This window comes from Brienomyrus brachyistius, unplaced genomic scaffold, assembly GCF_023856365.1.
Source record: "Brienomyrus brachyistius isolate T26 unplaced genomic scaffold, BBRACH_0.4 scaffold34, whole genome shotgun sequence".
NCBI lineage: Eukaryota > Metazoa > Chordata > Actinopteri > Osteoglossiformes > Mormyridae > Brienomyrus > Brienomyrus brachyistius.
Genome location: NW_026042309.1, coordinates 3,011,476 through 3,036,772, shown reverse-complemented (window position 1 = coordinate 3,036,772; position 25,297 = coordinate 3,011,476). Strand labels below are relative to the sequence as shown.

General features: G+C 45.5%; 1 protein-coding gene across 6 annotated transcripts; it reads left to right on the top strand.

Annotated features, from left to right (window-relative positions):
* The first annotated feature begins 9,418 nt into the window (after positions 1-9,418).
* Positions 9,419-24,509, top strand: LOC125721609 (uncharacterized). 6 transcript variants are annotated; one of them, XR_007385847.1, is made up of 3 exons: positions 9,419-9,928; positions 11,278-12,480; positions 23,917-24,509. XR_007385847.1 is itself a non-coding variant. In XM_048997585.1 (2 exons), the coding sequence occupies exons 1-2, from the start codon at positions 9,921-9,923 to the stop codon at positions 23,486-23,488; spliced, it is 774 nt and encodes a 257-aa protein (XP_048853542.1). In that variant the 5' UTR covers position 9,920; the 3' UTR covers positions 23,489-23,556. The 6 variants fall into 6 exon arrangements, 2 of the variants coding, with proteins under 2 accessions (XP_048853542.1, XP_048853541.1); XR_007385848.1 differs by having other exon boundaries at positions 11,278-12,719; positions 24,157-24,509; XR_007385849.1 differs by lacking the exon at positions 23,917-24,509 and adding an exon at positions 23,751-23,818 and having other exon boundaries at positions 11,278-12,297.
* The last annotated feature ends 788 nt before the right edge of the window (positions 24,510-25,297 follow it).

Sequence of the window (25,297 nt, the reverse complement as noted above, 5' to 3'; positions counted from 1 at the left end):
GAGCTGAGCCAAAAGGCAAAGCTCTCGATTTACCAGTCGATCTACGTTCCTACCCTCACCTATGGTCATGAGCTATGGATAGTGACCGAAAGAATGAGATCGCGGGTGCAAGCGGCCGAAATGAGTTTCTTCCACAGGGTGGTTGGGCTCTCCCTTAGAGATAGGGTGAGGAGCTCAGTCATTCAGGAGGGATTCAGATTGGAGCCGCTGCTCCTCCGCATCGAGAGGAGCCAGATGAGGTGCCTCGGGCATCTGATCAGGATGCCTCCGGGACGCCTCCCTGGGGAGGTATTCCGGGCATGTCCCACTGGGAGGAGACCCCGGGGAAGACCCAGGACACGCTGGAGAGACTATGTCTCCCGGCTGGCCTGGGAATGCCTCGGGGTCCCCCCAGAGGAGCTGGATGAAGTGGCTGGGGGGAGGGAATTCTGGGCTTCCTTGCTGAGATTGCTGCCCCCGCGACCCGACCCCGGATTAAGCAGAAGATGATGGATGGATGGAGGTATTTTTAGTTTTTTAAATGTTTTTGAAGTACATAGCTAAATACCGCTCACCATAGTTCCTATCCGGGACTACGGTGCCATCTCCGAATCGAACTGACTCCCTGCGGTGTCTTGAATGTGTATGAATTCTATGAATGTGTATGCGGTGTATGAATTCTGCTTGAAGACTTTGTCAGTTACCTTCCATATTGGAATCTTGAAGTTGTTTTTGATGTTGCTAAATACCGCTCACTAGTTCCTACAGCTATTAAATTAATAATAAACTGGGTGCATTTTATTTAAAATAAAACTAACAAAATACAACTACATTGTTTTATTAGTCTCTGCCTGGGTTACATGTGTGTGGAGTTTGCATGTTCTCCCCATGTCGCGTGGGGTTTCCTCCGGGTACTCCGGTTTCCCCCCACAGTCCAAAAACAGCCTAATTGGACTTGCTAAATTGCCCATAGGTGTGCATGTGTGAGTGAATGGTGTGTGAGTGTGCCCTGCGATGGGCTGGCCCCCCATCCTGGGTTGTTCCCTGCCTCGTGCCCATTGCTTCCGGGATAGGCTCCGGACCCCCCCCGACCCAGTAGGATAAGCGGTTTGGAAAATGGATGGATTGATTATTTTATACTATTTACGAATAAAACAGATTAACAAATAGAGCTAATGTGCTTTCTGCCAGGATGGGACTGCTGTCTGTCTGCTTCTCACACTCAGGACCAGCAGTTACAAGAGATGTTACAGTCACTCTGCCGGCACCCTGCAACAATTTCTCAACTAGCGGCCATTTTGTTTCATTGACACTTCCTTCTCATAGGCTTATCTCTCATGACTCCAAAAGCTCTTGCGCCGACGCCCCGTTACCCACTACCGCGGACATTAGCTGACCGACATGTCTAGACACGCAATATGCATAAATCCCCCTAAAAACAGGATTGCTGTGTTATAATATATATAACGATATAAAATAAGACATTTTGTTAAAAAATAACCAGTTAACAATACACAACTACTGCTTTTACCATTCAAAACTGCCAGACTCTCTTTTCTCTCTATCTAGAAAAGCTCGATGTGTCCGGTGACCCTGTTAAAATTATTGTTAAAAGTTTTATTATGCCTTAAAACATATTTAGAATATCGCATTAATAAATTTATGTAATGTATTTTGTTCTTTTAAAGACTACTGATTCCAATTTAGTGCCATATGCTTTTATCTTGTAGGCCGTAGGATAGCTCTCTTTCTATCGGCTATAGGCCGTGGTACGTCTGGGATATTATGCTTAAATTCTTTATTAATTATCGTTGGCTATATGCTTTATAACACATTTTATACTTCTTTTACACACGTTTACTTATTGTATACACACTAAGATTCAGAAAATGACTTGCCTCAGCTGTTTTCAATAAAAGACAGTGGTGTGTGGGGATCGTGGCTCTACGCACAAGCGCGACATGGAGAAATAGCGAGAGTTCTTTTAAAATGGATCGCCCGCATTATTCCCTGATTCTTGTTGTCGAAATGCTTAGGATGTTTTAATTTAAATAACACATTAGCCGGAAAATAGTTTCATTGCTTAAAAACGATGTGGTTAAAGGGGCTTATTTGAAATAAAAGAGCAGCATGTGTCCCCGTTGTTCTCGCCATTTTGAAATGTGTGTCTGCGTGAGTGCGCATGCGCAAGATTGGTGCAGTCTCGGGCAAACATTTCAGCCGCGTTGTTCAAACAGGCCGGTCGTACGTACCAGAACTGCGCTGTTTGTCGAACCATTACTGAGGTTGATACACAGTTGTTTAGGTTCTTCCTCAATTCTCATTGTCTAAATGATTTATATCCCACACATAGTAATTTAAAATAGCTCTATAACAAAAAGAGCTAAATGTGTCCTAGATTCTTGCCCGTTCCTACACTGCCCACCCGTTGCTAAACGATAAGAAAAAACCCCTCTGCCTATCTAACCTATCTAGCATGACAGTAGCATGATAGTCCGGTCGCTTTGGGGTTTAATCTACCAAGGTTTTTAAAATGTTTTTTGATGTATGTTTCTAAATATCGTTCACTAGTTCCTACAGCTATTAAATTAATAATAAACTAACAAAATACAACTAAATTGTTTTTATTCCTTAAATGTTATTGTTTAAAAATGTATACTAATGTGTCATTCTGTCATGCCCAGCTCGTACGATCCTCCTGTGTGCCACGCCCCCCTGATTACCCACGTGTTCTTTCCCGATTGTACCCAGCTGTGTCCAATTATTTTCAATCAGTCCTGTGTATTTCAGTCCGTGCCTTACCTGAGTCCTTTGTCTGTCATTGATGTAAGTTAGCGTCCCATGTTTTCCTCTCCCAGTCCCTTAATTAAACTCCCATTTTGCCCCATATTCGCCTGTTCGCCTTTTCCTTGCTCGCCTGCCCGACGATCGCCGCTTCCCGCGAACGTCACAGAATGACAGACTGCAAGAAAAAAAAGAGGAGACAGAGGAGGAAGACAGACTCTACCGGGACAATCTACCTGGGCGCCTGCTCTCTCTCCAGCCCCTGGCTCCCTCTGGAGGGAGAGGAGGAGGAGCTTGTCCTGGGTCCAGACCTGGGCCCATTCGGTCTGGGACCCTGCTCCCTGGCTAGGCTCTGGGATCCAAGTGAGGACGAGGAGGACGAACCCCTCGTATTCCCGGATCTGGAGCCCATCCCCACGGAACAGCTACCGCCCCTCGAGCGGTATGATTACCGGCCCGAGCGGCTGGCAAATTGGGGAGGGAGGAGGGCGGTGCGAGATGCCATCCCACGTGTGCCCCGGCGTCTTAAGGGGGCCACGCCAGGTTTGCCCGCACGGGACTTGCCAGTCCCGCCGCCCGTGCAGCCGCCGCCCGCGGACCCCGCTCCCATGCAGCCACCGCCGCCCGCAGCTCCAACCTGGACAGCTTCCTTCGCTGCCTGGGCAGCCACTACTGCTGCCTGCGCAGCCGCCTGCAGCAGCTCCCGAGGCGCCCCCTCCGCCTGCAGCAGCTCCCGAGGCGCCCCCTCCGCCTGCAGCAGCTCCCGAGGCGCCCCCTCCGCCTGCAGCAGCTCCCGAGGCGCCCCCTCCGCCTGCAGCAGCTCGCGAGGCGCCCCCTCCGCCTGCAGCAGCTCGCGAGGCGCCCCCTCCGCCTGCAGCAGCTCCAGAGGCGCCCCCTCCGCCTGCAGCAGCTCGCGAGGCGCCCCCTCCGCCTGCAGCAGCTCCCGAGGTGCCCCCTCTGCCTGCAGCTCCAGTCCCTTCTGCCCTAGTCCCCGAGGTGGTCCCAGAAGACTCCATCTTGGCTCCTCCCTCTCCGGAGGTGGAGGAGCTTGAATGGGACCCCTCGGGGACCGTACTTGTGACTTCTATGTCCTCACCCCGGCGACGGCGACGTCGACCCCGACCAGGGGTCGGCATGTCTGTGTCGAGCAAGGGGAGGGGGCACAGACGCAGGGCTGGGGTCCCGCCCGCCCTGCCCCCTGGCTCGCCCTGCCTCGCCTGCGGTGGGGCTTGGTTGGCGCCAGGGGGCCCTGGCCCTCCAGGTCGGCTGTCGCCTGTGGGCCTCCCTCTGGTGCCTCGTCGCCCTGCCTTGCTCCCCCCTCCGGTGCCTGGTCGGTCGCCTGCGGGCTCCCCGACGGCGGTTCCTCCATCGCCTTGCCATCACCGGGGACCCCTCCAGCTCCCTCGTCCCCTTCCCTGGTGCTCCCTCCCTGGCCCCTCCGCGGGTCCCTCGCCCTGCCTCCTCGGCCCCTCCGAGGTCCCCTCCGGCCTCCCGACCGCCTGCGGCCCCTCCGGTCACCTCCCGTCGCCCGCTGGGGCTCCCTCGGGCTCCCCTTTATTCCCCCTCCTTGTCTCCCTATGCCCCTGCCTTTGTCCCACCTGTCTCTACTCCCCCTCACTTTGTACCTCTCGTCTCTGCACCTCGTCCTCCTGTGTTCCCTCTGTTCACTCCTGGCCCTTGTGTCCCCCCTGTTCCCTCTGTGTCCCCTTTCCTTATCTGTCTGTCTGCCTTCCCCGTCCTTTGTCACGTCCTGTTCTGGCTTAAGCCCCTGTGCCAGTTCTGTCTGTCCGTCCTGTTCCCTGTGCCTCGTTGACGGTTTTTCTTGTTTTTCAGGTCCCGGTTCCATCGTCTCGTCCATCGCCTCCCCTGGGGCACGCCCGGAGTGCGAGCCTTTTGGGGGGGGTTCTGTCACGCCCAGCTCGTACGATCCTCGTGTGTGCCACGCCCCCCTGATTACCCACGTGTTCTTTCCCGATTGTACCCAGCTGTGTCCAATTATTGTCAATCAGTCCTGTGTATTTCAGTATACCTGAGTCCTTTGTCTGTCATTGATGTAAGTTAGCGTCCCATGTTTCCCTCTCCCAGTCCCTTAATTAAACTCCCGTTTTGCCCCGTATTCGCCTGTTCACCTTTTCCTTGCTCGCCTGCCCGACGATCCCTGCTTCCCGCGAACGCGTTCGACAGACCTAGCATGGAATATGGCGTAAGAGGAAAGTTTATGTATGCAGACAATTGCATATTTCAACTGATATGGGAATGCCACTTTGGGGCCAATGACATGCTGACATGCAAAAATTCCAGAAGATATTTTTCAGCCTGGATACTTCTCTCCCGTGTAGTAGTTCTCTGCTTAACAGCAACAAGAACTTAACATACATGATGGTACATAAATGTGATCTGCTGATTTCAGATCTGTAAGCATAAATTACGTTTGTTGTATTCCCTGGCCTTCAGGCTAATTGGGGTTGCTAAATTGCCCATAGGAGTGCATGTGTGCGTGAATGGAGTGTGAGTGTGCCCTGTGATGGGCTGGCCCCCCATCCTGGGTTGTTCCCTGCCTCGTGCCCATTGATTCCGGGATAGGCTCCGGACCCCCCGCGACCCAGTAGGATAAGCGGTTTAGAAAATGGATGGATGGATGGTATTCCCTGGCCTTCAGGGAATACTTTTGGTTTTAGCACTGTTCCCCTGTCGCTGCAGATACTTTGGCATGCAAGCCAATAACTCAAAAACCGTTCGACGAATCCTTTTCAAACTTTGTACAGGCATTGGTGAGGAACTAGAACTGATTTAATTTTGAAACAGTCCCAAAATGGAAGCAGCGCCACATAGTGATAATGAAAAAAGCAGCAGTTTTGATGCTTGACCCTGCTAAGACCATAATTCAATAACCGTTTGATGGATCTTTTTCAGTCTTTGCAGAGGCATTATAGGGGGCTGGAATGGAACTGATAAAATTTTGAGACAGCTCGCCAGCAAATATGAAATATGGCTCTCAGGAAATATGAAAGAGCTTTGTGCGTGGAGATGTGATCTTTCCACATGATTTCAAGTGAAAACATGAAAAGTCATCTTTAAAACGAAGGCTTTCGCTATTGCCAATGTCACACTATTTAAGGTCTCAGGAAGTCTAGGGGAAGCAGAAATATATAGTGCATATAGCTGTGTCTCACATAAAAAGGTTGTGCATACTCTGCTCATATTGTTCAAAATGGAGTAACACTTTGCCATGAATTTTTAATTTTAGTATGAGCCCATATAGTTAAGTCTTGACTGTTTACACATAAACACTTAAAAAAGATATAGCTGAGGTCCTGGATTCAGTCTCCTGCATTTTCTCTCTAACCCCCTCAAAGAATTTCTTGCAGGGATTAATTCAGTATGTTTTAACAACATATAAAAAGACCAGATGAGTTAGGAGCAACACTTTACACAAATAATGTAGCAGTACATCCATCCATCTATTTTCCAAACCGCTTATCCTACTGGGTCGCGGGGGGTCCGGAGCCTATCCCGGAAGCAATGTGCACAAGGCAGGGAACAACCCAGGATGAGGGGCCAGCCTGTCGCAGGGCACACACACACCATTCACTCTCACACACACACCTACGGGCAATTTAGCAACTCCAGTTAGCCTCAGCATATTTTTTGGACTGTGGGGGGAAACCCCACGACGACATGGGGAGAACATGCAAACTCCACACACATGTGACCCAGGCGGAGACTCGAACCCGGGTCCCAGAGGTGTGAGGCAACAGTGCTAACCAGTGCACCTGTCAGAGTTCGCTGGTTAAAGCGGGTAGTGCGCACAGGCTGACAAGCGGGCAGGAAGCAGGCAAGCAGGCGGAGTACGGGGAAAACCGGGATTTATTCGGGATCGGGACGGAGTAGACAGCACTAAGACTAACTAACATCAATGACAGACCAGAAACTAAGGCAAGTCATGGACTGAAATAGACGAGACTGGGCGAAAATAAGTGGACACAGCTGGGCAAGACCAGGGAAGTACACGTGGGTAATCAGGGGGCGTGGCACACACGAGGATCGTACGAGCTGGGCATGAGAGCACCACCATGCCGCCCCTGAAGTAGTACACTCTTACTTAATTTATTAATTAACCAGAAAGTATTAGTTATATACTGATCCCACGTTCGTTCATTCTTAATCATAACAGTTACTTTATTTGTTCATCATTTGTAGTAGTTACTGAGTTATTACTGAGTAATGTGTATTTGAACAATATAAAATATAATAATATATGTGCTATAAATCAACAAACCATTGTCCTTTCCTTTTATCCACTGCAGGGCTGCAGGAAGCAGCATACAGAGGAAATGCCTTGGGCGGGATGGTAGCCCGGATCAGGGCTCACATACTGGCTCACATGTGGGCAATGAAGAAGTAGCACTTCACGTGTACGGGAGAAAAACAGCAGCCAGAGGAATCCTATGCAATCTCAGTGAGAATAAACTCCCCAGACCCAGGACTGGGGCAGGAATTGCAGGATTCTCCTCTAGCATTTATTTTGGCATACTGTATTTATTGCTATTATCCTTGGTACATGTTTATATTTGCCAATAATTGAAATTGAAATAAACATGATTATTATTCATCCATCCTCGTACCGCATATCCTGGAGACGAGGGCCTGGAGCTTATCCCAGGTAGCATAGGACACAATGGTATACTTTTGGATGGGATGTCAGTCCATTGCAGGGAATGCACTCACTCACACACTGTGGGCAATTTAGAGATGACAGTCTATTATTATTAGGATACCTATAGTTTTTAGTAGTTTTCACTATTATTATGCTTTTTGCCATGGGAGTCTATGGCAGCCCATAGAGCTGATTGGCAACTTTTTTGAAATTTGGCACATCGATAGAGGTCAGTTCCAACTATTCATACCAAATTTGGGTTCAATCCATCCATCACTCTAGTGCCACCCACAGGCCAAATTTCAAGAAATGTTTTTGTCTTATTCTGTTTCTTATCATTGTATGATTATGCTATTTACTTTTAAGTATTAGCATTACCTGTCTTGGTGACATCCCATAATACAGCTCTGATGACCTGATCACATATAAAACACTTCCCACGCAGCACATCATGCTTTACTATCTATTTATTATTCAAACATCAAACTTCGATGACGTCAATGTATATCCCTGACATAAATCACTGACGTAAAGCTATGGACATCATACTTAACTAGCTGACGTTTTAGTATTTTATATAGCATGATGGGTGCAGGTCTAACTTAGTGTATAACTTAGTTTCGGCAGTGGTTTTGCTATATAGAGTCCATCGTCATGATCCCATAGTTAGCGGAAGCGAAAATAGTGTAATTAGTACAAGTACTGAAGAAATGTAATGTAATGTAATACCGAACAGCTTTCAAAAATGCGGTACCGCAATACCTTTTTGGCACCGGTATCCCGCGCAGCATCAGTCTGCCTGAGATATTTGATAAAGTGTGGATCTTCCTATACGTGCAGCACGAATAAATAAAAACCTCTGCTTTGTATACTTGACAAATCTGTGTGTGTCATCATACTCAAAACCGCCCCAAATAAGCCACGAAATTAACCATGAATTCTACCCTACTGTGGTACACAGCTTTGCTTCTTACGTTTCTTTCACACAAAAAGTTGCAGGTTGATGACAAAACGTGCTCGCGTCCGGACCAGTAAGTGCAACAGGGTGGCAGAACTGGGGAGGGGGGCAGGATGCGATCGTGCTCGGTTGCCGTATAAGGCAGCCGGGCCCAGTGTGGTACGCGCTTAGTCTAATGACAGGTTCTTGTGGGAAGCTTGTGTGATATATAACCTTGTTCGTGTCAGGTTTTGGGCTGGTTGCGAGCGCGATCGCACGGGCAGGAAACAGGCATGCAGAACACGGGGAAACTGGGATTTATTAGCACTAAAACGGGACGAAGCACGAACATCGACTAACATCAATGACTGTTAAGTTCCACTCTAGTTCCACTCCAAAAGGACACCTCTTGATTCACCTTTCGTTGAGTTTTATTTACCAACTTAGACTTGTTGGTTTCAAGTTAATCAACCAATGTTTGAATCGTCAGGTTGATAACCTACAAAGCACAGATACAGAGGTTCACCATGTCATTCTGTAAGATGTTAAAACAATACATGAGCTTTTTAGATTATATTAAATTAAGGTAAACAAATGAACCATTGTAAGTATTTCAAATGAATTAATAACATTAATCTAGTGAATTAAGTTAAATCAAATAATAAATTTCATTAAATGCTCGCTTCAAACAACAGAACAGTTAAACATCAAATGTAATAAAGACAATCAAACGTCAAACAGACAATCAAATCAAAATGAAAGCTTTTGAATTTTAGTTCTTTTTAACTAATATAACCTAATAACATTTACCAACCATTGGTGTCTTTGGAGTAAACTCTTGAGTAGAGCTTGCTGTGCTGTTCCTTGGCTTGTTTGAAGACTGAGCTACCATTCCTGTTCAGGTGTTTTCATTTGTGATCAGCAGCCATTTTGCTGGTGCATTATGGGAAATGTAGTTCTCAACGGTGGTGACAACCTTAGACCTACTACTGTTCACTTATAACCCAACAATGACCGACCAGGAACGAAAGCAAGACATGGAGTATAATAATCGAAAATAATCGGACACAGCTGGGTATAATGGGGAAGCACACGTGGATAATCAGGGGGGCATGGCACACATGAGGATCGTACGAGCTGGGCGTGACAGTTCGACATACTGATCGCTATGTATCGCGATACAACAGTTTGAAATGTTACCAAAGTGTCATTTTATAATTCCCATATTAAACAAGTTACCGTGCATAGTGCTTTGGGGAGAGACAGACTCCAAGAGTGCAGTTCATTTCACGTGTCTTTAAGTCATTGTCTGATATTATCCAGAGCTGAATGTGTGATTCATGCTTACTACTATATTCTTGCTTTGCAGTTCTTACACAATTTTTTTCTTATTTACTTCTAAAAGTAAATAAAAAACTTATAAAACTGTCATTATTATATAAGAACTATACGTATTATGATGTTATTATTTAGTTATGTTGTTGCTTGGTTACATTTGATGCCTCCGCACGTGGGAAGCTACCGGTTTGAAAGACGCGGTTTCACTTGCTTTTCTGCACCAAGATGGCAAGGTACGTTGCATTTCTGCTCCCATTTTATCGTATAACTTATCTTATTATTTAGTATCTGTCTTTGTATGTACAGTGGTACCTCGACCCACGAACAGTCCTGATCACGAATAAATCGGGTTACGAACCAGATGTTCCAAAATGTTTTGTACCGGTTGTCCAACCGTGTTTCGGCCCGCGAACACACAAACGTCCCGAAAAGGGTCCAATGAAAGCTCCCCAAAGAACCACCCGAAACGCGAAGAAATGTCCAGTATAATTATAAAAAAAAATCATATTTTCGAAATTACTGCATTTGACTGTTGCTCAGTCATTTAATGTTGATTGTTTAGTTTTTTGGGGGGATGTTTTGTGGTTCTTTTCTGTGTTTTGGCGTCTTTCGAGCGACCAGCGTATGCTCAGTTTTAATGTTTTATTTAATTTAGCATTTGTTAGCATGTAAATGTAAATGTATGCTCTCAGTTATATGTGCACAGTCTGTCATAATTTGATTGTACGGTAGGGGGTGTTGAGTTGTACTGCGCGTGCTCGAAGTGTATATATGTATGTATAGAGTGACCTAAAGAGAAAGACGGCGATATGTCCTAGTTCATGGTGAATAACGTGTTATGTGAACTTATTTTTCCATTTATAAATCCTCTATTATTGTTAGTCTTCTCCCGATTTTCTTACCGCTGCACCGACAGTTTGACGTACCAACAGCATTATTTGTTACAAGTAAGGTTATTTTAATTTAAGTCTATATTCTTGGTCGCGTTCTCCCCATGTCGTCGTGGGGTTTCCTCCGGATACTTCCTAAATTGCCCGTAGGAGTGCATGTGTGAGTGAATGGTGTGTGAGTGTGCCCTGCAATGGGCTGCCCCCCCCATCCTCGATTTTTCCCTGCCTCGTGCCCATTGCTTCCGGGATAGGCTCCGGACCCCCCGCGACCCAATAGGATAAGCGGTTTGGAAAATGGATGGATGGATGTTTGGATTATATTTAAATTGTATGTGCAGGTTAGTTAGTGTCATATGCAGGGTTGCCAACCCTCACTCAAGATGTCTTGTAGTCAATTTGTTTTGTTCCATTATAAACCTAAAATTAGCTCCGTCAAAAGTGTTGGGGTAGTCTGCAAACCCTCCAGACTATTTACAAGGTAGTAAGACTGTTACACATATGGAGATGAATATGCAGACTTGTCTGGAATTGAGAATCTCACGCCAGCCAGCTGACCAAAGATAGCAGCTCTGCCTGTGCAGTAATGCGGTTGTTGATTGGGAAGGTGTGGGTCAGTGCAGAAGTGTAGTCCACATGTCAGGAGTGACTGACAGCTCCATTGCATTGCCTGTATGTTGTTTTTCCTCATTCAGAATCAGACGAATGGAGAAAGCTGTTTGCTGGAGCGACGACAGATACTGGGCAACTTGGGACAAGTGGGGAGAGGTGATTGACTGGGGAGATGAGAAAGAGCTGTGCTCCCCAGCAGAATCACCTTCTGACCAGGCTGACAGTTCCACTGAGTCACATTCCCGAAGGCGAATTGCCAAGGCAGTTAGCTGGACGGATGATGCTTATTGGGCAGCCTGGGACAAGTGGGAAGAGATCATCTGCTGGGGTGATGAAGAGGAGTGCTCCCAAGTAACTCCACCCACTAGCCAGCTTGGGAGGGATAAGGTGATAGATGTACATGGGTTGGAGGCTTTTGTGATAAATAACAGGACAATCTCCATAAAGCCTGTAGACAACCATCAAGACAGTCTGAAGATAGGAGCTGTGCTGGTAGACCTCTGCCAGTTTGATCTCGAATATTTAGATCAAAGTAAATTTAATTTTGAAATTGTGCAAGTACAAATTGGAGAAGTTGAAGTGGAGGAGATTAGAGAAAATTCTTTTGAAAAAGCATTTGAATTGGAAATTGTGGATGTGGCAGTAGAAGTTGTAAACAGTGAATTCCAACTGAATGCAATAAATTTGGATATTGTTGAGACTAAGGTGGACAAATTATTATTGGAAGAACTGATCGTTGGCGATTTAGAAGCAGGCAATGTGAAGGTGTCAGTATCAAATGGCAATGTGGTGAAGGTACCCTTAAGGTACCCTTCACCACAGAGGAACAGAAGGACCAGGCAACCTTAGACCATACTCTCTGGTGGTTGACTCGTGGCAACTGGACTTGTCTCTGAAAGTTAGAAACGTTTCGCTGCTCATCCAAGCAGCTTCTTCAGACTGAGGGAGGTAGTAAGTGTCCACATATTTATCCTCCTGGGTAAGTAGTATAAGGGGGCTCGTTGAGTGAAACAAAGTGGGGGGGGGGGGGAGTTGCGGGTAGATGTAACCAGTCCCTCCTACTCCAATAGAGTGGGTCGTTAAGGGTGGTCCACCTGGTGGAGGTGTGAATTGGGTCTGTTTTTTTCCTGGGAATTATTTTTGTTTTGGCAAATGATGAGAGGGCCGCAGGTTAAATTGGAGACAGGTTGTGCCTAATGCCTCTACCTCTGTTGAGTGAGGGGTTGTGCATTTGCACATGCAAAGCTGCTTGGACGAGCGGTGAAACGTTTCTACCTTTCAGAGAGGTACAATGTCTTTGGATGTCTTTTGTCTTGTGCAGTCTGGGAGTTGACTGAATGCTGGGGTGGGGGTAGCTTTTCCTTTGTAGTGGGGTCCGGTGGGGCGCCTTGGGCTCTGTGGGGCCCGGTGGTGCTGCTGCTTTGGGCCCCGGTCTGGATGGGCCTGGGCCCCCCTCCCTGGATGGATTTCGGGGAACGGGGAGTGCCTATGGGGGTCAGCGGGGGAGCTGGCTCCGGGGGGGGAGGTATTTTGCCCCCCCCCCATTCCTTTCCTCCCCATCCCTAAATGCTTCCCTCCTCCCGCTCCATCACACCACCACACATGTAGGGCTTTGAGGTGTAGGTGCGTTGCTGGGATGCAGGGTAGGTATTCCTCCTCTGTCCCCTCGCGACCACCTGTACCTCATTCATACACTACAACGTAGACACTCTCATTACTTACTCTCTCATGACACATACATTTAGGGCGTTGGGGATGGGCACACAGAATGGCATCCAGAGGGCGGTCTGTTCATTCAGCCTTACCTCTGGTGCCAGGGCCCACGTCTCAATTTTAATCACACATAGACATTGAGGGCTCTGGGGAGAGGCCGAGCTAACACCAGCTGTTGGTCGGCAGGGGGTGGTTAGTGCCATGCCCTTCACCTGTTTTAAAAGCACTTTAGAACAACACACACCAACGCCACATCTGAGCGGGCGAAGGGGGGCATGGGGTCTTTTCACACCCCCGTTCCCTGTTCACCATTTGGGGCTGAGAGGAACAGCTGGTCGGGGTCTGGGCTGGTGGGCTTCTCGGCTACTGCGGGGTCCGGGGTGATCTTCTGGTCTCCTCGCCAGAGGAAAAATAGGGGTCCACATAGAGTATACATGGGGAGTGAGAGTATGTGTACAGCGTTCATTTCTGTGTGTCTAAATGTTGGGTGAATGTGTAAATATTTGTTTATGTCTGCATGAGGGTGGGAACGTATGCTTGTATATGTGTGTGCCTGTTTGTCTATACACACGTGTCAGGTTGGGTCCTAGACTCCACCTGAAATAACATCTCGGGCACAATAAAGTGGTCCTCCGCAGAGGGGGGGTGGTGGAGGGAAAAAAAAAAAAAAAGCTTGTGACCCACCGACCGATTTCTTATTTGATTACTGTTGTTCCTTGTCTTGTGTTTGACCCCTCGTGGTCTGCTTTTGTTTTTATTAGTGTCTCTAGTGTTTTTCCCCTTTCCTCCTTTGAATCCCTGAGTGAGTCGTCCACTCTCTGTTTCTGCTTGCTCCATGACACGCTGTCGCTCTCAATCCGCCCTGGACCTGTGACAGTATTTCTGTTTTTGCTTTTGTTTGTACGTACTGAGTTTAGGATACCTAGCTTAGGAGGAATAGTTCAGCCTGTCATGTGTAACGTTAAATGCGCTGATATCAGTGTTATGTCACAGTACCAGAAACTTAAAATGGTACAATTTGTTTTCTTTTTGTTTTCTTGCAATTACTACATACAAATGTTTAATGTTTTGCTGACATCTAATTAGAAAATAAATGCATTTATGCTTTAAATGATCTTTTTGTTGTCTTCAATCATTTCAACAGGTGAAAATGACCTGAAATCAATGAGTTTGAACACTGGACACTACATTCCGTGTTTGTGTATAAAGTCATGTTTAGCGTACATGCGAGTTCATTCGTATCCTTTTCCCCAGAGACAAAAAGTAGGCTAGGCTAATGGGAAAAAAAACACACAAATATATAGACCTAATGTCAGTGTATTATTCATGAGGTTTTGTAATATCTGAGACCAAATTAAACTTAATCTGTGTATTTAATGGATGGATGTGCTATTGCTACTGGTTTAATTGGTAAATAGGCCTTTTTCCAAGCAATTGAATATTTAAATGGAAATGTTTTACGTTATTGATTTAGCTTTAATCATGAAGTACCAAGCTTGATATCAATCCATGTCTAATGTGACATATTCAGGACATGCAAAGTCTATACGCATAGGCACAGACTATGGCTGGGATTCATGTGGCCTACCCTGCAGATGGGAGGCCAACACTGCATGGTATATATTCTTTAAATTTATTTAATATTAGTTACATAATTACTCATATAGACCATGTTAATACTTAATAGTGCATGTAAAGAAAATTATACTCTCATTTGGCATTAATGTGTGAAGTGCATGTAAGTATGGAATATCCATCCATTGGCTGTAGCACTTATCCTATTCAAGGTCAAAGCCAGAAGCTATGGATGCAAGACTGGGACAACAGGAGCTGACCCTGACAGGAAGCTCATCTTATAATGATATTCCCCACACCGTGCTACTTTTTGCAGAGCTTTGCTGGGGTAGGTGGTGTGGCTATCATACCAGCCGGCGACGCATCCAGTTAGGATGCTCTTGATGACACAGTTATAGAGTGTCCTGAGGATAAGGGGACTTGTGCCACACCTTTTAGCTCGTCGGAGGTAGAAGGGCCGCTGCTATGCATTTAAATTTTTCCCAATATGATAAATGTAGCGTGGAAAAAGTAACCATATCAGTTTACATGGGCTTCTACAGGGGGTTAAGTATCCATCCATCCATTTTCTGAAGCCACTTAATTCCAACTGGGGTTGCCTGGGGACTGGAACCTATCCCAAGAACACTGGGCACAAGTGGGAACCAACCCTGGGGAATCACCAACACACCACAGGGTGCACACACAACTACAGGACCAATTTAGACTCACCATTCAACCCCTCTTGAATGCTTTTGGACCGTGGGAGGAAACTACAGCGCCTGGTGAAAACTCAGACAAACAGAGGGAGAGCGTGCAAACTCCACGCAGAAAGGACTTGGGATTGAACACAGGACCTTCTTGCTGTAGGGCAGCAGGACAAACCACTGCGCCACCATGCTGCCCCTGTGTTAAGTATGATAAGTAATATGACAAATGTCATAGCTTAGCTATAGATATGCATAAAATGTACGGAAAGACGATATAAACATCTTGTTACTGGTTCATAATCATAGTGAGAATATCTTATTGTTATGCAAACGTTAGTGCTTCCTTTGTTTCTGATTTGTGTCTTCAGGATCTCCAGGGCAGCTTGTGGACAAACAGGAGGTGACGCCTATGAAAGGAGACACTGTCAGTATTCAGTGTCACTATACTGACATTTACATTGACATGATGTGGTGTAGGATGGGCAGGGGCTCCTGTGTAGAGAATTCTGGGAGTTTGGATGGGAGGCCTGTGGAGCTCAGTGATGAAAGAGTTAATAAAGTGCTCAGCGTCACAATGAGGCGACTGGAGAGGAAGGACACGGGCTGGTACCTGTGTGTGGCAGGAAACCTGCAGACACTCCTTCCTATTAAAGTCAATGCACAACCACACACATCACTGAATGTAAGTAATTAATTAAAATATGTGAGTCGTTTATACTCTATTACAAATAAATAAAGGCTAAATGGATCCCAAATCTTTCCCTCGTGAAGGAAGTTGGCGCATTTTTTTGGGAAGAATCTGTTTGGGGGAGGGGGTGTGCACTGTACTCACTGGGGTATTACCAACAAGCACCAGGGTGAACAAAATACTCAGCTGAAGTCAGAGCAAAGCTAAAAAGAATGAAATTAGGCAGTTTTAGCTGACTTTAGCGGACATTCTTATAATAAACTCATTTCTTACGGGTATTATACTTGATATATGAAGTATGTTTACACCCCTTGGCCTAGATTTGTGATCTTTCATTCCCCTGAATCCTTTGCTCATCCCGATTCAAATTCATCCATTGCCGTTAATTTCCTTATTGGATTTTCTGTCATTCTGAATTTTTCAGAAAACCTACTTATTTTGCACAGGCCAAAAATTTTGTCCAATCTTCTAATTTGTAATTTGGCCCATCCAAAATACTGGCTCACCAAATTTTGGTTTAATCCATTCATTCCTGTAGCAACACCATCAGGTCAAATTTCAAGATATGTTTCTGCATGTAAATTCTGAATTCTTAAACCTGGGATTATGATCTTTGGTGTGTTTAAAGCCATGGCTTGTCTAACTTCGATTGCACTCATTAATTAAGTCTGTCATATTGTCATTTTGAATTTTTCTGAAAAAAAAGTTTTTTGGAAACCTAGGCTGTTGATCCAATCATCATCAAATTTGGGGTGCATCATCTAGAAGGGATTGTGACCAAAATTTACTAAAAGTCAGATGCTATGGCCACTATCATCCAATGAATTTGATGACAAAGCCACTGAACAGGATGTGTGTCCATATCTCTTCGCTCCTCCTTCTTCCCCCATTATAACTAGGAGTAGAGATCCTACGTTATACCCTGTGCGCGATCTAGCTACTGCTAAGGTTCGATGGCATCCGCGAACTTTGATTGGATAAAATCGATTTTGTGACTGGACTTGGGGCCCAATTCTGTGGAATAAGAACAAAAATAGTGTCATTCCACCTGTTAGGTTGAAGAAACTGTTATTAATCATTTGTTATCATTTCTGTATAATCAGCAATGAGTGTAAATATGTATATACATTATTTTGTTTTTCTTTACCTTTATAATTTAGATTATATTAGTTTACACGTATCCTGAGCACGTGTTTAAATAGTTGTCCACATGAGTAAAACCAGAACTTCTTCTTACTCTCACAGTCCTTTCTTTGTTCTCACTCCAAGACCCCTGCCCCCCATTGACTATAAATAAAGGTGCCAAGGGGAACCACCCTTTGTAACACATTCCTTTGTAGCCTAGCATGCAGAGAGTGTGGTTACCCTTGTGCAAGTAAAACTCTAAGTGTGTTGTCTCGTAATTAATGGTGTGTACAGAGTTGGAGTGGAAAGCCTGTCGCTTTCTTCAACATATACTGTACTGTAGTTTGGTCCTGTGTGCAGAGTTGGAGTGGAAAGCCTGACGCTTTCTCCAACACCACCACTAGGTGGTGTTGCAATAAGTAAACATGCCTTGTGGCTAATAACTGTTGAATGGATTGACCTAGGGGGGCGGCATGGTGGTGCAGTGGTCAGCACTGTTGCCTCACACCTCTGGGACCCGAGTTCGAGTCTCCACCTCGGTTACGTGTGTGTGGAGTTTGCATGTTCTCCCCATGTCGTCGTGGGGTTTCCTCCAGGTACTCCGGTTTCCTCCCACAGTCCAAATACATGCTGAGCCTAATTGGACTTGCTAAATTGCCCGTAGGTGTGCGTGTGAGAGTGACTGGTGTGTGAGTGTGCCCTGCGATGGGCTGGCCCCCCATCCTGGGTTGTTCCCTGCCTCGTGCCCATTGCTTCCGGGATAGGCTCCGGACCCCCCGCAACCCAGTAGGATAAGCGGTTTGGAAAATGGATGGAGTATGGCGTAAGAGGCAACTTTATGCATGCAGACAATTGCATATTTCAACTGATATGGGAATGCCACTTTGGGGCCAATGACATGCTGACCTCAGTAAAATTCCAGAAGATATTTTTCAGCCTGGATACTTCTCTCCCGTGTAGTAGTTCTCCGCTTTACAGCAACAAGAACTTAACATACATGATGGTACATAAATGTGATCTGCTGATTTCAGATCTGTAAGCATAAATTACCTTTGTTGTATTCCCTGGCCTTCAGGCTAATTGGAGTTGCTAAATTGCCCGTAGGAGTGCATGTGTGCGTGAATGGAGTGTGAGTGTGCCCTGTGATGGGCTGGCCCCCCATCCTGGGTTGTTCCCAGCCTCGTGCCCATTGCTTCCGGGATAGGCTCCGGACCCCCCGCGACCCAGTAGGATAAGCGGTTTAGAAAATGGATGGATGGATGGTATTCCCTGGCCTTCAGGGAATACTTTTGGTTTCAGCACTGTTCCCCTGTCGCTGCAGATACTTTGGCATGCAAGCCAATAACTCAAAAACCGTTCGACGAATCCTTTTCAAACTTTGTACAGGTATTGGTGAGGAACTAGAACTGATTTAATTTTGAAACAGTCCCAAAATGCAAGCAGCGCCACATAGTGATAATGAAAAAAGCAGCAGTTTTGATGCTTGACCCTGCTAAGACCATAATTCAATAACCGTTTGATGGCTCTTTTTCAGTCTTTGCAGAGGCATTATAGGGGGCTGGAATGGAACTGATAAAATTTTGAGACAGCTCGCCAGCAAATATGAAATATGGCTCTCAGGAAATATGAAAGAGCTTTGTGGGTGGAGATGTGATCTTTCCACATGATTTCAAGTGAAAACATGAAAAGTCATCTTTAAAACGAAGGCTTTCGCTATTGCAAATGTCACACTATTTGGCCTGAAGTACTACACTCTTACTTAATTTATTAATTAACCAGAAAGTATTAGTTATATACTGATCCCACGTTCGTTCATTCTTAATCATAACAGTTACTGTATTTGTTCATCATTTGTACTTGAGTAGTTACTGAGTTATTACTGAGTAATGTATATTTGAATAATATAAAATATAACAATACATGTGCTATAAATCAACAAACCATTGTCCTTTCCTTTTATCCACTGCAGGGCTGCAGGAAGCAGCATACAGAGGAAATGCTTTGGGCGGGATGGTAGCCTGGATCAGGGCTCACATACTGGCTCACATGTGGGCAATGAAGAAGTAGCACTTCACGTGTATGGGAGAAAAACAGCAGCCAGAGGAATCCTATGCAATCTCAGTGAGAATAAACTCCTCAGACCCAGGACTGGGGCAGGAATTGCAGGATTCTCCTCTAGCATTTATTTTGGCATACTGTATTTATTGCTATTATCCTTGGTACATGTTTATATTTGCCAATAATTGAAATTGAAATAAACATGATTATTATTCATCCATCCTCATACCGCATATCCTGGAGACGAGGGCCTGGAGCTTATCCCAGGTAGCATAGGACACAAGGGTATACTTTTGGATGGGATGCCAGTCCATTGCAGGGAATGCACTAACTCACACACTGTGGGCAATTTAGAGATGACAGTCTATTATTATTATTAGGATACCTATAGTTTTTAGTAGTTTTCACTATTATTATGCTTTTTGCCATGGGAGTCTATGGCAGCCCATAGAGCTGATTGGCAACTTTTTTGAAATTTGGCACATCGATAGAGGTCAGTTCCAGCTATTCATACCAAATTTGGGTTCAATCCATCCATCACTCTAGCGCCACCCTCAGGCCAAATTTCAAGAAATGTTTTTGCCTTATTCTCTTTCTTATCATTGTATGATTATGCTATTTACTTTTAAGTATTAGCATTACCTGTCTTGGTGACATCCCATAATACAGCTCTGATGACCTGATCACATATAAAACACGTCCCACGCAGCACATTATGCTTTATTATCTATTTATTATTCAAACATCAAACTTTGATGACGTCAATGTATATCCCTGACATAAATCACTGACGTGAAGCTATGGACATCATACTTAACTAGCTGACGTTTTAGTATTTTATATAGCATGATGGGTGCAGGTCTAACTTAGTGTATAACTTAGTTTCGGCAGTGGTTTTGCTATATAGAGTCCATCGTCATGATCCCATAGTTAGCGGAAGCGAAAATAGTGTAATTAGTACAAGTACTAAAGAAATGTAATGTAATGTAATACCGAACAGCTTTCAAAAATGCGGTACCGCAATACCTTTTTGGCACCGGTATCCCGCGCAGCATCAGTCTGCCTGAGATATTTGATAAAGTGTGGATCTTCCTATACGTGCAGCACGAATAAATAAAAACCTCTGCTTTGTATACTTGACAAATCTGTGTGTGTCATCATACTCAAAACCGCCCCAAATAAGCCACGAAATTAACCATGAATTCTACCCTACTGTGGTACACAGCTTTGCTTCTTATGTTTCTTTCACACAAAAAGTTGCAGGTTGATGACAAAACGTGCTCGCGTCCTGACCAGTAAGTGCAACAGGGGGGCAGAACTGGGAAGGGGGGCAGGACGCGATCGTGCTCGGTTGCCGTATAAGGCAGCCGGGCCCAGTGTGGTACGCGCTTAGTCTAATTACAGGTTCTTGTGGGAAGCTTGTGTGACGTATAACCTTGTTCGTGTCAGGTTTCGGGCTGGTTGCGAGCGCGATCGCACCGGCAGGAAACAGGCAGGCAGAACACGGGGAAACTGGGATTTATTAGCACTAAAACGGGACGAAGCACGAACATCGACTAACTAACATCAATGACGGACCAGGAAAGAAAGCAAGACATGGACTGAAATAGACAGGACTGGGCGAAAATAATCGGACACAGCTGGGTATAATGGTGAAGCACACGTGGATAATCGGGGGGGCATGGCACACATGAGGATCGTACGAGCTGGGCGTGACAGTTCGACATACTGATCGCTATGTATCGCGATACAACAATTTGCAATGTTACCAAAGTGTCATTTTATAATTCCCATATTAAATAAGTTACCGTGCATAGTGCTTTGGGGAGAGACAGACTCCAAGAGTGCAGTTCATTTCACGTGTCTTTAAGTCATTGTCTGATATTATCCAGAGCTGAATGTGTGATTCATGCTTACTACTATATTCTTGCTTTGCAGTTCTTACACAATTTTTTTTCTTATTTACTTCTAAAAGTAAATAAAAAACTCATAAAACTGTCATTATTATATAAGAACTATACGTATTATGATGTTATTATTTAGTTATGTTGTTGCTTGGTTACATTTGATGCCTCCGCACGTGGGAAGCTACCGGTTTGAAAGACGCGGCTTCACTTGCTTTTCTGCACCAAGATGGCAAGGTACGTTGCATTTCTGCTCCCATTTTATCGTATAACTTCTTATTATTTAGTATCTGTCTTTGTATGTACAGTGGTACCTCGACCCACGAACAGTCCTGATCACGAATAAATCGGGTTACGAACCAGATGTTCCAAAATGTTTTGTACTGGTTGTCGAACCGTGTTTCGGGCCGCGAACCCACAAACGTCCCGAAAAGGGTCCAATGAAAGCTTCCCAAAAAACCACCCGAAACGCGAAGAAATGTCCAGTATAATATTAATTTAAAAAAATCATATTTTCGAAATTACTGCATTTGACTGTTACTCAGTTTTGTAATGTTGATTGTTTAGTTTTTTGGGGGGATGTTTTGTGGTTCTTTTCCGTGTTTTGGCGTCTTTCGAGTGACCAGCGTATGCTCAGTTTTAATGTTTTATTTAATTTTGCATTTGTTAGCATGTAAATGTAAATGTATGCTCTCAGTTATATGTGCACAGTCTGTCATAATTTGATTGTACGGTAGGGGGCGTTGAGTTGTACTGCGCGTGCTCGAAGTGTATATATGTATGTATAGAGTGACCTAAAGAGAAAGACGGCGATATGTCCTAGTTCATGGTGAATAACGTGTTGTGTGAACTTATTTTTCCATGTATAAATCCTCTATTATTGTTAGTCTTCTCCCGATTTTCTTACCGCTGCACCGACAGTTTGACGTACCAACAGCATTATTTGTTACAAGTAAGGTTATTTTAATTTAAGTCTATATTCTTGGTCGCGTTCTCCCCATGTCGTCGTGGGCTTTCCTCCGGGTACTTGATAAATTGCCCGTATGTGTGCCCGTGCATGTGTGAGTGAATGGTGTGTGAGTGTGCCCTGCAATGGGCTGGCCCCCCCATCCTCGATTTTTCCCTGCCTCGTGCCCATTGCTTCCGGGATAGGCAACCCAGTAGGATAAGCGGTTTGGAAAATGGATGGATGGATTCTTGGTCACAGAAAAGTTTTAAAAATTGAAGAAAATGCAGCGTTTCTGAGGTTTAAACATATTGAACATAATACATATTTACATTATTTGAAATGGGAGAAATTGATTGAGGTCACGCACTTTTCAGGTCAGGAACTAAGTTCGTGAGCCGAGGTATGACTGTATATTGAAATATGTTTGTGTAAAATTCAGTATATTGTTTGGATTATATTTAAATTTTATGTGCAGGTTAGTTAGTCATATGCAGGGTTGCCAACCCTCACTCAAGATGTCTTGTAGTCAATCTGTTTTGTTCCATTATAAACCTAAAATTAGCTGCATCAAAAGTGTTGGGGTAGTCTGCAAACCCTCCAGATTATTTACAAGGTAGTAAGACTGTTACACATATGGAGATGAATGTGCAGACTTGTCTGGAATTGAGAATCTCACGCCAGCCAGCTGACCAAAGATAGCAGCTCTGCCTGTGCAGTAATGCGGTTGTTGATTGGGAAGGTGTGGGTCAGTGCAGAAGTGTAGTCCACATGTCAGGAGTGACTGACAGCTCCATTGCATTGCCTGTATGTTGTTTTTCCTCATTCAGAATCAGACGATTTGAGAAAGCTGTTTGCTGGAGCGATGACAGATACTGGGCAACTTGGGACAAGTGGGGAGAGGTGATTGACTGGGGAGATGAGAAAGAGCTGTGCTCCCCAGCAGAATCACCTTCTGACCAGGCTGACAGTTCCACTGAGTCACATTCCCGAAGGCGAATTGCCAAGGCAGTTAGCTGGACGGATGATGCTTATTGGGCAGCCTGGGACAAGTGGGAAGAGATCATCTGCTGGGGTGATGAAGAGGAGTGCTCCCAAGTAACTCCACCCACTAGCCAGCTTGGGAGGGATAAGGGGATAGATGTACATGGGTTGGAGGCTTTTGTGATAAATAACAGGACAATCTCCATAAAGCCTGTAGACAACCATCAAGACAGTCTGAAGATAGGAGCTGTGCTGGTAGACCTCTGCCAGTTTGATCTCGAATATTTAGATCAAAGTAAATTTAATTTCGAAATTGTACAAGTACAAATTGGAGAAGTTGAAGTGGAGGAGACTAGAGAAAAGTCTTTTGAAAAAGCATTTGAACTGGAAATTGTGGATGTGGCAGTAGAAGTTGTAAACAGTGAATTCCAGCTGAATGCTATAAATTTGGATATTGTTGAAACTAAGGTGGACAAATTATTATTGGAAGAACTGATCGTTGGCGATTTAGAAGCAGGCAATGTGAAGGTGTCAGTATCAAATGGCAATGTGGTGAAGGTACCCTTAAGGTACCCTTCACCACAGAGGAACAGAAGGACCAGGCAACCTTAGACCATACTCTCTGGTGGTTGACTCGTGGCAACTGGACTTGTCTCTGAAAGTTAGAAATGTTTCGCTGCTCATCCAAGCAGCTTCTTCAGACTGAGGGAGGTAGTAAGTGTCCACATATTTATCCTCCTGGGTAAGTAGTCTAAGGGGGCTCGTTGAGTGAAACAAAGTGGGGGGGGGAGGGGGGGGGGGAGTTGCGGGTAGATGTAACCAGTCCCTTCTACTCCAATAGAGTGGGTCGTTAAGGTTGGTCCACCTGGTGGAGGTGTGAATTGGGTCTGTTTTTTTCCTGGGAATAATTTTTGTTTTGGCAAATGATGAGAGGGCCGCAGGTTGAATTGGAGACAGGTTGTGCCTAATGCCTCTACCTCTGTTGATGCACATGCAAAGCTGCTTGGACGAGCGGTGAAACGTTTCTACCTTTCAGAGAGGTACAATGTCTTTGGATGTCTTTTGTCTTATGCAGTCTGGGAGTTGACTGAATGCTGGGGCGGGGGTAGCTTTTCCTTTGTAGTGGGGTCCGGTGGGGCGCCTTGGGCTCTGTGGGGCCCGGTGGTGCTGCTGCCTTGGGCCCCGGTCTGGATGGGCCTGGGCCCCCCTCCCTGGATGGATTTCGGGGAACGGGGAGTGCCTATGGGGGTCAGCGGGGGAGCTGGCTCCGGGGGGGGGAGGTATTTTGCCCCCCCCCATTCCTTTCCTCCCCATCCCTAAATGCTTCCCTCCTCCCGCTCCATCACACCACCACACATGTAGGGCTTTGAGGTGTAGGTGCGTTGCTGGGATGCAGGGTAGGTATTCCTCCTCTGTCCCCTCGCAACCACCTGTACCTCATTCATACACTACAACGTAGACACTCTCATTACTTACTCTCTCATGACACATACATTTAGGGCATTGGGGATGGGCACACAGAATGGCATCCAGAGGGCGGTCTGTTCATTCAGCCTTACCTCTGGTGCCAGGGCCCACATCTCAATTTTAATCACACACAGACATTGAGGGCTCTGGGGAGAGGCGGAGCTAACACCAGCTGTTGGTCGGCAGGGGGTGGTTAGTGCCATGCCCTTCATCTGTTTTAAAAGCACTTTAGAACAACACACACCAACACCGCATCTGAGCGGGCGAAGGGGGGCATGGGGTCTTTTCACACCCCCGTTCCCTGTTCGCCATTTGGGGCTGGGGGCTGAGGAAGAGCTGGCCGTCTGGTCGGGGTCTGGGCTGGTGGGCTTCTCGGCTACTGCGGGGTCCGGGGTGATCTTCTGGTCTCCTTGCCAGAGGAAAAATAGGGGTCCACATAGAGTATATATGGGGAGTGAGAGTATGTGTACAGCGTTCATTTCTGTGTGTGTAAATGTTGGGTGAATGTGTAAATATTTGTTTATGTCTGCATGAGGGTGGGAACGTATGCTTGTATATGTGTGTGCCTGTTTGTCTATACACACGTGTCAGGTTGGGTCCTAGACTCCACCTGAAATAACATCTCGGGCACAATAAAGTGGTCCTCCGCAGAGGGGGGGTGGTGGAGGGAAAAAAAAAAAAAAAGCTTGTGACCCACCGACCGATTTCTTATTTGATTACTGTTGTTCCTTGTCTTGTTTTTGACCCCTCGTGGTCTGCTTTTGTTTTTATTAGTGTCTCTAGTGTTTTTCCCCTTTCCTCCTTTGAATCCCTGAGTGAGTCGTCCACTCTCTGTTTCTGCTTGCTCCATGACACGCTGTCTCTCTTAGTCCGCCCTGGACCTGTGACAGTATTTCTGTTTTTGCTTTTGTTTGGACGTACTGAGTTTAGGATACCTAGCTTAGAAGGAATAGT